Source organism: Astyanax mexicanus, chromosome 1 (assembly GCF_023375975.1).
Source record: "Astyanax mexicanus isolate ESR-SI-001 chromosome 1, AstMex3_surface, whole genome shotgun sequence".
NCBI lineage: Eukaryota > Metazoa > Chordata > Actinopteri > Characiformes > Acestrorhamphidae > Astyanax > Astyanax mexicanus.
Genome location: NC_064408.1, coordinates 80600915 through 80619453, shown reverse-complemented (window position 1 = coordinate 80619453; position 18539 = coordinate 80600915). Strand labels below are relative to the sequence as shown.

General features: G+C 37.3%; 1 protein-coding gene across 1 annotated transcript in view; it reads right to left on the bottom strand.

Moving 5' to 3' along the window:
• Positions 1 to 1075: 1075 nt before the first annotated feature.
• The window catches only part of slc35f1 (solute carrier family 35 member F1), a 162969-nt gene continuing 145505 nt past the window's right edge, over positions 1076 to 18539 (bottom strand). Inside the window, exon 8 of the mRNA XM_049484229.1 lies at positions 1076 to 2367. Coding sequence (XP_049340186.1) covers positions 2143 to 2367 — 225 coding nt within the window. The 3' untranslated portion in view covers positions 1076 to 2142. The remainder of the gene's footprint in view (positions 2368 to 18539) is intronic.

Genomic DNA, 18539 nt, shown 5'->3' with positions numbered 1-18539 from the left:
GTTACTTTTAGTGGTTATCTATAAAGTAGAATTGTATCTTTCTTTCAGGTAACATTTAAAAAAAAAAAGAAAACAAATGACTACATGAATAAAATAAATAAATATAATATAAATAAATAAAATATAAAAGTCTGTGGAAAGCCAGAAAAAAATAAGAGAAATGAAAACCTTAAAGCTTGATTTACCTTTTAAGCAGCACACATTAATAAAATATTACAGGTCTGTGGAACCCTGTTTTAGCTTTTACTTTTTATATATATTTTTAAATATGAACACATTTTGTTTTTCTAGTCGATAAGGTTACAGCATATTTTAAGTATTATTTTACTGTCTCTTACTTTTAAGCACACATTTCAAAAAGCTAGTTTCAGAGATGTTAGTGACAATATGAGATTTGTATAAACATGTATAAATATTTAGCTAAAAGTGTGAATGAAATCTTTACTGGTAATTTATTTTTATTTTTAACAAATGGATACATGTAGTAAATATTCGATTTTTATAAAGGGGCATCTTGGATCTGTTCCTATAGGAGCAATATTTAGCTATTCTAGACTATATTATTTGAATACTTTGTGAAATATGTTTGTGATATTGAGATTATTTAATGAATTATATAATTAGGACTGTTACGATTTCCAAAATTTACAATACTTTTGTCAACATTTTGCTCATATGTCAGTGTCAACATTACAGTTAAATAGGGAATGGGGAATTGTAAAAGTTCACTATTTATAATGTTGTCCTAGTCACAAGTTACTATGTGTTAGCCATAAAGTATAATATATAAGCCAATGCTTGTACACTTGCACAGGATGGTTTGTCTTTATAGTGTGTTTACTTCATGCTTTATGCAATATAAGCTGTATTATATTTAATATTTTGTGAGTACTCAATAATCTGTTTGAATGCATTGTTTGATGCCTTTGCATTTTGAATTAAGAGGATCTTGTTGAATAGTACAGTATGACATTGCTGTATTGTAACCTTCTAAAAGTTAGTGCTGATAAATTTACAGCAGTGTCACTTTGGAGCGTCAGAAGACTGTTTCAGTGGTATCTTACACATTCAATCATTTTCAGCTTTAAGACAAAGATACTTTATTTAAAGCGACCACTCGGACACATTAAGAATTCCAATATTTAAATGGCAAATAAAAAAGTCAAATGATTTTTTTAAAGAATCTGTTCAAAATAACTTTATACAGAGATTTTTTTTTCCAAATGTGATAATACTTAGGACTACAGTGCAGCTGATGATCAGCCATAAAACAAATTAAAACAGAACTCTGTAAAGACAAGCGTCTTTTTTTCTCTCTTCTCATTGCTTTTTTGTACAAGTTTATAATCAATCGCTAATACACATTTCATCATTAAACAAACAAAAGTGTCATATACTTTCATGTGTTAAAAACAAAAAAATACAGTCTAAGACAATCAGTAACTTTGCCTACTCAAAAAAGAATAACCGACCAGGGACAACTGGTGGAATAGTTTAAGCATAGTAGATAAAAAAGACTCATTGTTTTATTTTGTTTTGTTTCACGTTTGTTCTTCGGATGGTTAATATCCTTTTTGTTTTAGCACAGAATGCAGCACTTTCTCACAAAATGATGTCCTCAGACAACACTTGGGGCAAAGTGATCAGATATGGTGTGATCAGTTATACTGTTTAAACAACAATAGCTGTACATGGCAAGGCACTGGCTCTTGGCAAATCAATAAGTAACTGATCAAAAGTCAGAATTGCAGTTGTCCAGGAGACAGAGATTGAGAGAATTAACTCAGAGGCATAAAATATTAATGAGAGTAGCAAGAAAATACATGTAAAAATCTCAAATACATTGAACCTCTTGTGCTCATATAAGAAAATAAAAGAATCACAATGGCGCTTTTGCACGAACAGTCAGCACAAATCCTTCTAAACACCTAAACTGTTGCTGGGGGAGGGGGAGACGAGGTGGCATCATGTCTATACAGGGGTTTGAGAAAGTCATTGATCACTGCTACCTATTCACAGTTTGTGATCACAGTGTAATTGTTTGCTACGTGGTTATATACATCATTCAGTGATAATCATCATTCACATTCTACAGACTGTGTGAGGGGCAGTGGACGATTGAATCTGTAAAGCTCCACCCTTTCAGGCTACTCGAATGCGAGGCTCGTCCTCAATCTCCTGGCCGAGGCTGCTGTAGGTAACTGAAGGCTCCAGGGGCCCCACATTCGGCGTGTCTGGTACCGCATTTCCTGCGTTACGGAACTGTTTGTACACCCGGGGATCCTGCGCCACGTAGGTAGAAGATGAGGAGTAGAGCACCAGCCCGAGAAAAATGATGAAGAAGGACAGCAGGTAGAGCCCTGAAAACTAAACACAAAGAAACAGCTTGGTGAATTTTACACATACATCATCACACATCAGCCACATATAAGAGCTGTTTTTCTGCTTATGCTGGAGGATGGGGTTCTTGGAGCTAGCAGAGCATTTTCTCAGTACTGTCTTTATTTCCCCTGCATGTTGAAGTATATTGACATGTTGTTTTAAGATGCATCCACACGTGAATTGAGGATTATAGAAAAACAAGCACTTTAAATTATGTCTTTAAATTATATGGTGAGATTAATTGTGACGTGAAATATACCTAATAGAAGGTTGACAATTTGCTGTTGCTGTTCAAATATCTGATTATTAAAACAATATTTAGACATCCAAACAAGAAGAAATATGCAGGTAGTCATGCAAAGCACCATTCTTTCATAATAGCCTGGGGCTCCTCATGACCTGCAAGCACAAACTGTGGTCAAACACAAACACAAAATAATTTTGTAACACAAAATAATATATAGCTTTATTGTAAAAAAATATTTACTTTAAAACTACATACAAACAAACTCAAAAGATTTATTAAAGTTCACACAATTACTAATTACTAGCAAGTGGATATAACATCCATAAACACCTAAACACCCGCTATAGGGCTGTCTTTTAGCAATAACTTTGTGAAATGATATGTATCACAACACCAGGGTTACGGTTTAATATATTGCAATATATTGAAAAAGAACCACTGTCTTTACCATGTAAACAATTTTTTTTTAATCAATACAGTTACAAAGAGCTTCTACCTACATCTGCATGATGAGTTCTTGCCTCTGTGATAAGTGGAAGTTTATAGTAGAAGTATCCAGTAGCATGTGTAGGCTGTGAAAGTTATGTTGATGCAGCCTATGCAAATAGATGGCCAGCCAGCAAGTACATCTCATAAAATAAGACTCCATATGCTCAGTGCACACCCTACACTATATGTAAGTGTTTGACCTCAGTTAATATAATAATAACCTTTATTGTACTTTGACTGTACATGTGACTGTACAAGGGTTCTTCCTCCTCCAGCTCTAAGGGAGTTTTTACTTGCCTCTGTTGTTCACAAGTTCTGTGCTGTATGTTCAACAATTCTTTGTTCTGATATCACATTTCTGTAAAGCTGATGTGCTACAACATCAGTTGTAAAAAGTGCTTTATAAATAAACCTGATTTCATTTGATATTACAAAAAATCGGAGCAATCAAACTAATCAATAAGACAAATCCATCACACAGAAAAACATAACTCATATCATAACTCTTAACACAATAAGCTGCTCAAATGGAAAGTACAGATTGTGGCCCCCTTCATATCCCAGCATACATTTTTAAACTAGGTTCTGTTCTACATGGGCCGATGACAGCTAACGTAGATGTCAGTTCTATTTCAAGTGAAGAGCTAAAAGTAGGTCACATTAGGGTCATAACTGGTGCTCCCTGGAGTACAGACACGTGACATTCAGAAATGGAATCCCCAAGACATGACTCTAGCACCATTTCTGGGAATTAGTTGGTGTAATGAGGCCGTGAAGCCATTTCGTCAGTTCTGGAGGGACGGATCTGTTTCACACTCGAGCCACGTTCGGCTAAAGGAAACTGAAATTACTAGGATCTGATCACAGAGATGCATATTTAAATATTGATGTACTGGTGTGCCAGAGCCAGGCATGGGTGAGAAATAAATTATGTATGTTTCATTCAAAAATTTCATTCACTATATGACCAAATGTTTGTGGACACCCAGTTTACTAAATGCATTCAGCTTCTTTAAATCGCACCAAGTGCTGACACATATGTGCAAATCAACTAGTTCCTGTAGAGCCGTATGTCCAAAAGAAATACATCTATAATATAAAGCCCCACAGCTATTGATCTGTGGAGCAGTGAAACTGTGTTCACTGTGATGATGGTGCTTTATCCAGTACTTTTTGGATGAGTTGGGAAGTTGAGGATGAGTTTGAGTGATTATCATCCAACATCCTGACCTCATTAATGCTCTTGATAATAAATGCAATCAAATCCTCACAGCAACGTTCCAGAATCTAGTATAAATTCTTCCTTGGACAGTAGAGACAGATAGTCCAACAAAAAAGCAGGACAACTCTTTTCAAAGGAACTATGAATGAGGTGTCCCAAAAGTTGTGTCCATAAAATTACATTATATGCGTAAGGCTGCTTATCTGTCTAAATCCTGAATAATGGTAAGATTATATGTGTGCCAAGCCAAGAGCATATCAAAATCCATCCACAATAAGTGTACTATGTATTTCTACTACATAAAGTGCTGTGAAAAAGTTTTTTTTATATATATATTTCAAATTTTTAGCCCATTTACCCAACCCACTCATTAGGACTCCCGCATCAATCCCCTCTTCTGATACATGTGAAGTCAGACTCTGCCTCTTTTTGAACTGCTGCTGATGTAGCATTACTCAGTAGCATCACAGCGAGCTCGGAGAAAAGTGCAGGGACTCGGTTTCGATACATCAGCTCACAGACACCCTGTGCTGATCGACATCACCTTTTGGAGTGTTGTGGGGAGAGAGCGCCATCTACTCACTTAGAGGTGCAAGTCATTTTTAAGGCTTTAGGACTACATCAGACAAAAGTGAGAGCTATTATTCACAAATGGAGAAAACATAGAACACTGGAGAACTTTCCTAGATGTGACTGGCTGACTGAAATTACTCCAAAAATGCATGGACAACTCATCCAGGAGGTCACAAATGAACCCAGAGGGCGAGGTTAATTTGGATAGATTTTATAGTTGTCTCATATTAAAATGTGTTTGTAAATCTGAAAACAAAGAAATTTGCAGGAGAGCAAATACTTTTTTACAGCACTGTTAGTGGAATTAAAGGTGTGCAGGCACTGACTGTTGCTCAACACACTGAAAATAGACTAGTCTAGGACCACTGCTAACCACATTTACCTTATTTGAGTAATGAACCATCAAACACTAAGTATAACATCAGGGTCACTTCTGTGCTGAGGATGATGATCCTCTGTGATCCTATAGTGGTCCCTTAGGTTAACTGTGAATCTATGTGTTTCTGATTAAATAAATGGTAATCATTTACTAGGTACAGACAAGGTGTTGTATATGGATAGCTGTCTGCCAAGACTGCAGATCTGTGGGAAATGATGAAGGTGTTTTCTGTCTTTGGGCACAGGTTGCCCATCTGTTATGCCAAACGGTTTAAAGCACTGATCCCATACACACAGCTCCAGTGCGGGTAAGCAGCATAACCACTTCAGCTGCTATATCATGGAGCTCAGCCACAGCTGCATGCCCTCAGAGAGCACACGCTATCAGCATCTCCCTACTACAGGCAGAGAGAGAGAGAGTGAGTGCAATGAAGAAGTGCGCACAAACACAATTTGTTAAAACACTTACACAAATACATATACAGCGTACACACAGATATACTCACTGGAGCGAGAAAGAACAATTGTGTGTTGACATGGGAAGCTCCATGCAGGGCTTTAGTGAGTTGCTTGGGGATTTGTTTTGTTCTGCCTTAGTCTTCTGTAATCATTCAGAAGTTCAAAAAATTACTTGTTTTCTAACTGGGGCTTCATACTTTTAGAGCAATTATAAGCAACACAAAATGAATGCACACAACACAATTTAAGCCCAGATGGAACTGTCACAGGCAGCTGTGCTGTAATATGAACAGCAGTATTTTGTTGTTCGCATATCAAAAGAGCTGCAACAACATCTTGAATAACAGAACACTCAAATTGTATTACCCCCATGTGGCAACAGAGGGAGCTCTTCACACCGCTCACATTACATAAATAGGCTGGAGGCAGAGTGAGGTAGAGCTGCACAGTGAGTGCTCACACTTAACTACTTCTTAGCCTTGGAAACAAAATGTGTGCCGCTGGCCGAGTGCCAAAAGACCTTACAGGAGCTTAAACTAATTTCCCTTAATCACACTGATATCAGGATAACCAAAAAAAAAATCACTTTGTTGTCTATATCATACATCCACTAATAACAGTTTGCCTGTTATTTGACATTTTGGAGGAAGGTAAGTCTGCCTACGCCTGTGTTTGTCAATTCTGATTTTCTGCAATGCAGATTTGATCCAAACCACATGTAGTCAAGTCAAATTCAATTTTAACATGTCTTTTCACTCGCAACATGACAAACAACAAACAAAAAAGTGCCAAAGGTTAATTACTGACTCGAACCCCGCTACCACTGCAACCCGTGCAGATACAGGAGTATCTCAAAAATGTAGAATACCATTAAAAAGTTACTTTATTTTAGTAATTTAGTCTAAAATGTGAAACTCATATATTATATAGATTATTATAACACACAGAGTGATCTTTTTTTACGTGTTCATTTTTTTTATTGTTGGTGATTATGACTTACAGCCAATGAAAATGAAAAAGAAAAAGTCAGTGTCTCAGAAAATTACAATATTATATAAGACCAATTGGTACTATTGTGTGCCAGTGTGGGCAGTGTGCTAAGTCCTGCTGGAAAATGAAATCCGCATCTCCATAAAAGTTGTCAGCAGACAACCAGGAAAACACTGCACTGATGTTGGACTTGATATAACCCAGTGGACCAACACCAGCAGACGACATGACTCTACAAACCATCACTGATCATCAGTAAATTTTGCATTTTATTTGGAAATCAAGAGACCAGATTCTGGAGGAGGATTGGAGAGACACACCGTCCGAGCTGCTCAAAGTCTAGTGTGAAGTTTCCACAATCATTGATGGTTTGGAGACTCATGTCATCTGCAGGTGTTGCCGCCTCACTGCCTGCTATTTTAGGCGGAGTCATATTTCTGCTTAAAATAGCCTATATTTACTGCTAAATATATTACTAAGTAATTATTTTAATAACAAGATCAATAATCTAACACTCCGGCACAGCTCAGCTGAGAAAGTTAGCATCAAAGCACAGTGCAAAACTAAAGAAGCAAAACTTTGGACACCATACATGTACTAGTTAAGTTCCAACAGGCAGAACAAAAGAGAGTGCCGGTTAGTCTTAACAGGATGTAAGGAAGTGTCCAAGTAAAAAAGACAAAAGACAGTAAAATGTTTGAATGACCCAGGTTTTCTATAGGCAAACAACTAGGTTGTTTAAGGATGTATATATTTTTAATGGATTTATAATCTTTGTTATTAGGCTGTAAATAGGCAAAAGTAGGTTAAGAGGGTACATTCTCAACCAGTAGAATCAATCAGTTGCGGAAAATAGGCAGAGCAGTATTTCCAACAATCTCCATATAGCAATATCTTGCCTGCTGGGTTTCTATTTAACCTGCACTAAAGTAAACACTGAGAGCCATATCAATGCAGACCACAAGAAAACAAATTAGGCAGATAGTTCTGTCAAGCCTTTTATTAACACACATGGAAACAGGTCTGGAGCGTCTGGCCTTGCAGCAGTGCAGATATATGAGATGGAGGAAATGCAATAACCAGTGAGGAGGAATATTTTCACTTAAGCAGCCTGGGTGTCAGGATGCTAATTTACATTTATCAACTGGTGCTAGACTCCAGCATAACTATGATAGAATGGGTGCTATTTCAAGCTGAAGAAATTGTGTCCTTTTTTCCTAATAGAAAAAAAGCTTAAGGAGAATGGACATGCAACTATTTTCAATAAGGCGTGTGGATATGAATCTAGCCCGCAAAAATGTCTCACCATAAATCATACTGCAATATTCGAGGTATCTTACACGTCATTTTTCAGCCGAATACTTTCTTTATAGGCTGAAGAGTTATTACACTGTCCCACAGATAGCTGTATGCTGATGAAGGCTTTGACTGAAACGCCTGTGCTCACCCAAGCTCCCTGGTGTGGTTAAAAATAAAAATTCATTGCATTTTGAGCTTTATTGGGCCTACAGTAAAGGAACGGTGAGCAGTCCAACTTTATTATATTTCAACTATAGAGTTCACTGTTGTAAAGGCACTTCTAATACCCAAGACACACTGTGAGGCTGGGCTCAAAGCATTGGAAACTTTGCATACACTGCAAAAATAGCTCCTGCATTTTAAAAGTTACAGTGCATTTAAAGTGTATTTACAAACTCCTGAGTGCAATAACTGACTGAGGGTTCACCCAATCATTGTGAAATTGAGAGTTCGATCCCAGACGATGGCACAACCAAACAGCATAATTAGCTTCACTCTCTCTGGGTGGGTAGCAAAGCCACCCTGCGCTGAGATATCAGCATTACCATAGCAGCAATGGGAAAATATGATTTACACGGAGCCTGGACTTGCTTTCATCTTTCTAATATGATATGAAATTTGAGGTAAAGCATAAATAATTATATTTAAATTTGTAGTAAATGACCCATATAGTTCTTACATTTGGAGGAAGTTGACCAAGCAGAGACTGATATGCCAAATGTCACGGGGCATGGGGCTATTATGGGACCATAATAGTGCCATGACTTGTGCCATGTGCCATGGAAGCAAAATAACGTGTCAAATATTTGCAGAATATGCATGTGGGTCATTCTACATTGATGTGGATGTGATTTCGGTCCAATCCTATTGGTGGTAATAACACGGAGTGACACAGAGTATCGAGGAAAGTTAAATGTCTGTTTCTGAATTTGATGAACAAAGTGGAAATAGTTTAAAATAAAACATGTTTTCTGTTGGAATAACAAGTGGAGTTATGAATATAACTTAATTTTGGGAGATTGATCCACACCCTCACTCCTCCTACGCTCCACCCTATATAAACCCTCACTTCCTCTCTACCTGCGTGTCGAACAACTTCGTATCCACCCCCTCCCCATCTTCCTGCTTCTTTCCTCCTGCCCTTTCTTTTCCTGTATCTCTTCTTGTAGGGGCTTCAGCTTCCTGCTTTTCCAGCGAACTCCTGCCCAATCCTCTGAGTTCACCCCTTTTTTCCTACTCATTCCAGTCCATGGGTGTGAGAAATACTAGCAAACCAGTAGTAGTTATTCAATATATGATATCAGAATTCTTAGCACAACTGTCACAAATATTTAGTTATTGTGTAATATTAACATTCTGTAAACTCATCTCATCCTAAGGGTTAAAATGACCTGAAAATATATATGTACCCTGGTGGTGTAAAGCTTTCAGGAACATTAGAACAAATACGTGTTTCACATTATCTAATGCTGGGGTTACTCACTGAGTATACATTACATTTTAAGCCAATCATTTTTAAGCTGATCTGAGGTTTTCTCTGCTGTTAAACATGGTGGTGGTGGTTTCTGTAAAAAGGGTTGAATATCAAAATAAAACAACTATCATAATGAATTAAAAAATCAAGAATATTTTTTGATTGACACTCCAAGCTATAACTCAGTGTGATCTGTCTTCATAATGCCAGAGCCAGAGCTTAAACTGATGATTTTTTGTGGCCAGGCAGAAGAAAAAAAAAAGCCTTCTGGAGCTTCAAGGACACAAGACTATGTTGTGTGTATTTTAAGCCAGTTACTATTGATGAAAGCTTCTATCAGCATCAATAAACTGTTCCAGGCACTTTAAGTGCCTAGCTTGGCCCTGATTATTGCAGGTAAGTAGCTGATACAGCACCTCTGTTTTCTTGACTTCAGTATGCAGAGGACAAGGAAAATGCTGCAGATGTCAATGCAAACGCAGTGCACCTGCTATAAAACTGATGAGCCGTGCATCGAAATGAAAGCCAGCAAACTGTAGAATCTGAAACAATATGTACGCCCGGACCAACTCATCATTTCTCATTAGACAGCTTAATGCTACTTTCAGCGCAATAACTGCATATGCATGAACGCGCATCAGTTTCTAACTCATTGTGGCATTAATTCAGACCACAATATTTGCAACCATCCATCACCTCCTGCACTTTTATGCCAGATACTGGTATGAAATATTCAATCGATTCAGAAACAAACAGGAGACCTTTCAAACCAAGCCCACCAACAGCCTCATAGGTTACATGAATATTAATGGACCTGCAGATGTCAATGAAGCCTCTGAAGCCTCTGAAGCTCCATACCCCCCTGCACGTTTATAGTGCACGCTCAAAGCCAGGGTTATTATGATGGTGCGCTAAATACATGCAAAGTACTCAGCATTCATACAGAGTATTCAGCTCAGCAAGCAACAATGACTAACAAGCATACATGAAAGTGATGTACATTTTGACATTCTGATTAGAGTAATGCTGCAGTTAGCAGTTACATGTTAGGGCTGAACAAAAAAAAAAACTCTGTTCTGACATCCACTGAGACACGCTGCCATGTTAACAGTAGCAGTACTCAAATAGCAATGGGGTTCCTTGACAAACTGTTGCGAATATATTAATGTCTCTAAGACTGTAAAAACATTAGACACATTAACACTAATGTTTCTAAAACTGTAGCAAATGTTTAAAAAAAATTGCAAAGATCGCTGACACTATTATTTCTATATTTATGAAAACCTGGGGCATCCAGATTGCTTTTGTTCATAGAGCATTATAATAATAATAATAATAATAATAATAAACTTTATTGATATAGCACCTTTCATACATTAAAATGCAGCTCAAAGTGCTGTACATAGAAAAAGGCAATCAAAACACTAATAAAAAAGGAAAAATGGAAAAGGAAAAAAACTGTAAAATTAAAGATAAAAAGGAACATTCAAATAAGATGTAATAGAAAACAAAATAATATAAAATAAAAATGATAAAACTGTAAAAGGACAATAATAATAATAATACAATTAAAATTACAAAAGATTGTGACTGTGAAATAAAACAATTTAAACATAAAACAAATGGATTAATTATTAAAACAAAGCTTAAAGAAATATGTTTTAAGCTGCTTTTTGAAACTATTTACTGATGATGCTTGTCTGATCTCAAGTGGTAAATTGTTCCATTTCTTTGGAGCATAAAAACAAAAAGCTACTTCCCCACTTCTCTTCTTATCAACTTTTGGTACTTTAAGAAGATTGGAGGTGCTAGATCTTAAGGAACGACTGGGAACATAAAGAGACAGACAATCTGTAAGTAACAGTACTTTAAAATCAATTCTAAAAGATACTGGAAGCCAATGTAATGATGCCAGAACTGGTGTAATGTGTTCTCTCTTCCGTGTTTCCGTTAAAACCCTGGCTGCCGCATTCTGGACTTTTCAATCATCTTTTTTTCGGTAGACCGGTAAGTAGAGAATTGCAGTAATCGATTTGTGAAAACACAAAATTATAATATAAATGGTGCATAAGAGCTTCTAAAAATTCAGGGAACCACAGAAACAAAGGGAAAGACGAAGCAAGCTCTTTTTCAGATACATTTTGTAAAAATCATGGTAAACTGGCACACTGGTCTCAACAGGTTAGGTATTAGCACATAGCCTACACATGAAAATTTGGCAGCTCACTGCAGTGTAACACTGAAAAACCTTTAACACCGTGTTTTGTTTTCCTCAGTGGATCACTTGCCAACATGTTAGTTTGCTATGGTAACACTCTGAACAGAGAAATGTCTTTTTATTGTGCTTTTGTTTGAGCTAATCGTGCACATCGCAAGCGGCCAAAGCGACTCACATACTAGTCACAGACATTTTATTCACAGGCAAAGATTTCGCAAAATCTGTGGATCTTGCAGGGTCACTTTTTACAAAACTGTCACTAGATTCATTTCAAGATTATTTTTTTTTATGTTTTATTATTATTATGAACAGGAAGACACGTCAAAAAGACACTCTGGCTCTCTCAACCAGTTTCTTCTCCTTTTGTCTAGTTATAGTTGCAGTCGTGGCCTTAAAAGTTGGCCTAGAATGTAAAATTCCTATTCTCATTGGCATAATTGAGAGGTCAGTATGTGAAAATTACATACTTTTAACCTGAAGCAACCACCACTGTGAATATACAACAAAGCAAGCCATGAAGCAGGAGCTGGCTGTGTGCTAAGCTAAAAGCTAATGCTACCATACAATGCTACTACAATCTCCTCAGCAAGCTAACTGCACACTGTACTCAGCAAGTATAACAATGCTATCCAGTAAGACTCAGAAATATGCCAGTGATGTGAACAAGCCAATAAACCCATTATTCATTCTAAGGCAAAATATTAGGATGTATTATAATTGTTCAACAGGTTTACATGCGATACACTTTTTAATACAAGCAAAACTGCCATGCTTTACAGCTGTAATAGTAAATTATAAAACATTCCCTAATTAGTCTTTCTCTTAGAGTTACTATGATGAAGACAAATTAGTTTAATGTTTAACTCAGTGTTCGAGAATACATGCACATTAGTTAATGTAACAGTTAAACCATAAACATAAACATAAACCATAAACTCAGGCATTGTGTGTGGTCCAGCGGGCTAAGCGCTGCCACTATGATCAGGAGATCGCTGGTTCGATTCCTATTCATGTAGCTTGCCATTGGCTAGCCCTGAGAGAGCAACATTGGCCTTGCTCTCTCTGGGTGGATAGATGGTGTTCTTTTCCCTCATCACTCCAAAGGGTGATGTCGATCAGCACAAGGCGTCTGTGAGCTGATGTATCAGAGCCGAGTCGCTGCGCTTTCCTCCGAGTTCACTGTGATGCTATTTGGCAATGCTACATCAGCAGCAGTTTGAGGCATGTGCTAGTCTTTACCCTCCTGGTGTTGTGGCATCACTAGTGATAGAGGGAGTTCTAAAGAGTGGGTTGAGTAATTGGCCGTGTAAATTGGGCAGAAAATGAGGAAAAAATTTGAAATACAATTATATATATAAAAACATAAATCGAAGTGGGAAATCAAACAGGGAAAGCAATGACATTTAATCAAAATGTAATAAAAGTACAATCTGAGGCTGCAGCTTTGTGTTAAATAGCTTGAGGCTCTTAGGGCTTTTTCATTTGTTTTAGATTTATTTGGTACATTTCAGACTATCGTGGGATTCTGCATCTACAGTTTAATTCTGAGCAGAGAGTTACGTCTCCTCTCTCTGTCTCCAATTAGCTGCAGATTACTAAGAGAAATAGGAACGCACATCTCCCAGAAGATTCTTTACCACACACGTGCACAAAAGGTCAATCAGGAATATTAGTCCTTGGCAAATATGAGATCATATGTATTCAATGCATGAACATGAGTAGTCTTTATCGCACAAAGGTAATCTTTAGCCAGTGTGTGCCGGCCACAGTGGAGTTATTTACTCTAGTGCACATCCAGTTCCAGCACATTAATTATTCCACACCACAATCCACTAAATAGTCATGTGCACTCAATCTTTAAACAACATACCGAAAAGTAATTTCTCTGCCTGAGGCGATCCAAGTATTCACTCTGCAGAAGGAACATCATGTTCCACAGTCAAAACAAAAATTAAATAATATGATAATGAATGTTCATTTATCAACCAAAATTCTGCCATCACTTCCATATTTAATGTGATTCTACATAATCTATCACGTTAATCTAAAATGAGTAGGATTTTGCCTGAAAGTCTGAAAAAATGTAATTAAAATGCAAGGATGAATCATCTTTCTGCACTTCTGATCAGCCACCTCTCTGGTAATTACACTACTCGAAAAATATCACAGATGACCAAGCAAGATATCCTTTCTCCTATATAGGGTTGTCTGAGAAATACCTTATGTTACACCATTTTACACCAATTTAATTAAACCTTTAAGGTTATTCATGCTGATACTGTGTGTATTTTAAATCATTCTTCATAGAAAGAAAATGGTATTTTTATGGCACCACTCAAAGAAACATTGGTAGCATCTTTATTTTTAGAGTGTCCCATTTCTTGTTCTACTTTAACTGAGATCAAACAGAATCTGGTCCAACCTGATTTGCTGTTATTGAATGATCTGGACTAAATAATGTAACAGTACTATGATATGAAGAGTATTATTTATGTTATTCATTAATTATATTTGTAATTAGGCCTGGACAATAATTCGATATCGGTATTTATCGCAATAAGAAATGTTTCAATAACGGTGATATCAGTTTTGTGGTATATCGATATGTATTAGAATCACGGACAGGCGTTTTTTACTGGCGTCAGCTCGCCGCAGAGCTCAACACATTCAGCCCCCGTAGCTGGGCTACGTCAGTGCGTGATGACGTAACCACACAGGCACGTAGCCAAATAGGCTAGGCTAGGCAAGGCTAGGTTAAAATGGCTAGGCTCGGGTCCGCTTCGCTACGCAGCAAAAATGTCTCGCGCTGGAGACAAACGGAGCCGGGACGAGCGGATCCAAGGCTAAGGTAGACTCGGTTCGGTCGGCCCCGGATCCTCGAGGCCGGCCGCGGGTCCTCGAGGCCGGCCGCGAGTCTGCTCGCTCGCCCGCGGGTCCGCTCGCTCGGCCGTGGGTCCTCGAGGCCGGCCGCGGGTCCGCTCCCTTGCCGCTTTGCTGCAAATTGTGCCGGAGAGTGCAGCCGACCAGCAGCGGTAATGTTAATACATCAAAACTGTTCCACCACTTCAAGCAACTCCACTAAGTTACATACAATATTTTTCTTATACTGACTGAAGCACTTTTATAGCTTATGTTGTAACTAAGTTATTCATAGTTGATAAAGCCTGTAGGTTTGTTTATTTGACGGGAAAATCTTGTTGCTTTTACGTATATAAAGGCTTATTGTATTCTATATCCTACACTTTTGTTTTAATCTGTTAAATTTGTTCACAAAGAATAAGAAGCTCTGCCTCTGTTGTAATTTAAAGTTATTTTTATTGGTAATAGTAATATAGGCTTATGTTTGACAGGGATGTCATGTTATTATTTTGCTATATGCAAATAATATTGAGCATTGATTTATTTTGACTACTTTTATTTCTAAAGTATTAAAGTTTTTGTGAAAGGAGGTTTCAAAGGCTTAAATTAAATTTTCAGACAGTAGTAGGTACAGATTTCCATTAGATAGATAGATAGATAGATAGATAGATAGATAGATAGATAGATAGATAGATAGATAGGTAGATAGATAGGTAGATAGATGTGCATATAATGAGGGTATCTGATGCCAGCCATACAAAAAGTGCAAATACACAGTTATATAATAATTTAAATTCGCAGTGCTGCAGGGATTGCAGGGCTTCTTAGCAGTTTTCTGAGGCCTTCAAAGTATTTATATCGATATCGAAATTATATCGTATCGACCGAAATTTAAGGAATATATCGTGATATAAATTTTGGCCATATCGTCCAGCACTATTTGTAATATTTAAATTATATTTACTGTATTCACCACACACTCCCTAAGACTCATTTTCAGTTTGTGTTATTAATATTACTGCTTCTTTACTCCGCATGGTTGCTCTAATCAAATGAATAGGGTAAACCTGCAGTGAAGGATACTGGTTGTTACATAAAATAAATAAATACAATCCATAATATCTGGTATTTAATTATTTAGGATTATTATTTTGGAGTAACACAGATGGCATGAATATCATAGAAAACTGTCTTGCGATATATTGAGTATCACAGAAACTTGATATTATTGTTATAATGGGAAACATATAGTGATAATACTGTATCATGACTTGTAATTGCCACCAGCAACACCAAAATTAAATGGAAAAAACAGGGCCCTATCATTCATCCTGCTCCAACAGTGTTGAAATTAAGGAATAAATTTACACTGATGGGCATGGTGGTCTGAAAGTGAAGTGTGTTCAGGTTAATTTTTGGCGTGTTTCTATTTTGGCGGGGGAAAACACTGGTGCGCCACTGACTGATTTAAACCCTGACAACAATCAGTAGTCAACCATCCAAACATATCTTAGCCATGCAGGAGCCTCTTTTGAGATGTGCAATAGTGCCAGTGTTTAAGATGCGAACGTGCCAAAGTCAGAGCGTGCCTGGATCTTAAAGAGAAGGACGACTGGCACACTGATTGGTTTATTTCACATTATGCCCAAAACACACACCCATGATTACTTACGAAAAATAGTTAGTGCGTTTTGCGTGTTTTGAGCCTCACAATAGACACAACAAGACAAACCAACACACCCTAAATCCAGCTGTGCGATCTGCTAAAATAGGGCCCATAAACTCTACCGGTCAAGAGTTGATACCATGGGGTATGTTTTTGACTAAATTACCAATTTTTTTAAGCCACCATGGACCACCATTGATCATCAAAATGTAGCTAACATTATCCACAACCACCTTCCAGGAAAACCTTGTTCAAGGAATTCCTGCTATCAAAACTGAATTAAAAGCTATTAAAATACCTTTCCTCTAGTAATGCTGATTACCTGTACACTGACACATATTACTGAACCCTTTCTGACAGAAACATAGTTACAGCAAACGTACAAGCTATCTGACTTCACCAGTGCACAGAACAGCTTGGCGGATGAGGAGTGAATAAAAGCGATTATCACACAGGCCTGTTTAATCCCTCAGTGTTCTCCCTGTCCATGCGTCGGGGCAATAGGGGGTCCAGAAAGAGATTAAAATACTCAGTCTGTTATACTGCATGACAAATGGTTTTGGTATGTGGCTGCTTTAGAAGTGATGATGGTGTCAAGAGATAGAAATTCACATTGTGGCCTCATCAAAAGACAAGAGGGCTTCTGAAATCCTGTGAGAAATGGCTCGAGTGTGCACTGATCATACGGCACCATCGCAATCCATAAAAGCCTCAGAACTCAGAAGGGTATAGAGACACCCACTGTCCCCTCTTATGAAGGTGAAAAAGGATGATTTGGTTAGATTAATCAATGGATAGATGGACAGATAAATAGACAAATAGACATTTATAAGATTTCTTATTTTTGGAATCTGATTCAGTGGGGTTTTTTTTCAGCACTAAAAGTGCCATTTTACTCTACACTGAAAAAAAATGTTTTTGATTGGCAGTTGGGACTACATAAATAAAATCTGGTATGATACATATAAACTAAGTGTTGCATATAAACATTAATGCACAGTATTTTTATTTCAACCCAAATAAATTAGCTTTTTAAGATACTTCATTATCTTGTAGGCACAACCACACAACAAGAAATGAACAGGCGTGGCCAAGCCCACAACTAATTTCATCTACTGATGGTTTAAGGATTGCCTTTGGAAAGGAGTGCCTTTCCAAAACGTGGTGATGAATTTAGGTATCTTTAGTTAGACCTTGATGAGTAAATTATGTCCTTTTGTCCTATTTTCCCTCATTCATCATCACTGTGAGTGAGTTATGTAAAAACTGCAATATTAACTGAGTACATCTTTTTCAGATTTGTTGGATAAACAAGTAAAACTAATTTGGCATGGTCAATATATATATACAGTATGTTAGAGAGCTTTGTTTATATTACTTATTTTAAAGTAATTCGATTGGTTGGTATTTGGAATGGCCAAATTAAGTTGTGTTTTTGTTACAAAAAGGTGTTTCCATGATGAAAAAAAACATAATTCAGATAGAACCAGAATCAGGTAGTTTTCACACCTGTAGTTTGTTTCTCTGGTCCAAATCAGTTAATGAGTTTGTTTACTTGGAGTGTTTTTCTTCCTCCAAAATGCGAATGTGAATGCATTGTCTTCTCTGATTGGTCAGAGCTGTCATGGGAGTAAGCAAGTAAATATAGCACAAAGGTTCTGTATTCTAGAACAACACGTATGTATATTGTGAGTGTGAACTGCTTTAACAATTAATGCATACATTTTGCAGCTGTGCGTTAAAACACTGTTTTTAATGGGATGTCTACACACTCAACGGCGTTGTGCAAGTGTGTGAGAGGCAAGTGGCGTTCAGTGTGTAAACAGATTAGCACAAAGCAACAGAAGAGACAGCATTTGTTCATCTCTGTGCTAACCGACTTATATATCAGGTTAAACTGCACCTGAACAGCGGTTTAGCTCAAACCTAAAGAGTATATTTGATAGTTGATTCAGAATGATACTGGATCACGTTCTCACCACAAACTAACTGCTCCGGACTTAGTTTGGAACTGGACCGAAGCCACCTCTTCTTACGGGTGTCTGTGTGGTTGTTTTAGGTCGCACACAAATGCGATTGCTGTTTTCACATCTGCTGAAATGAACTGCACCAAAAGTGCAAACAAACCATAGTCCATTTTTACCAGTCCAAATAGTGCTGGTGATAAAACGCCCTTAAAATATCCAGCATCAGCATATCCAAGCATTTTCTGGAGTGATGGAACTCTATCCAGTACTTTTGGGATGAGGAAGATTTGCAAAACTAATCATCTAATAAAGTAAT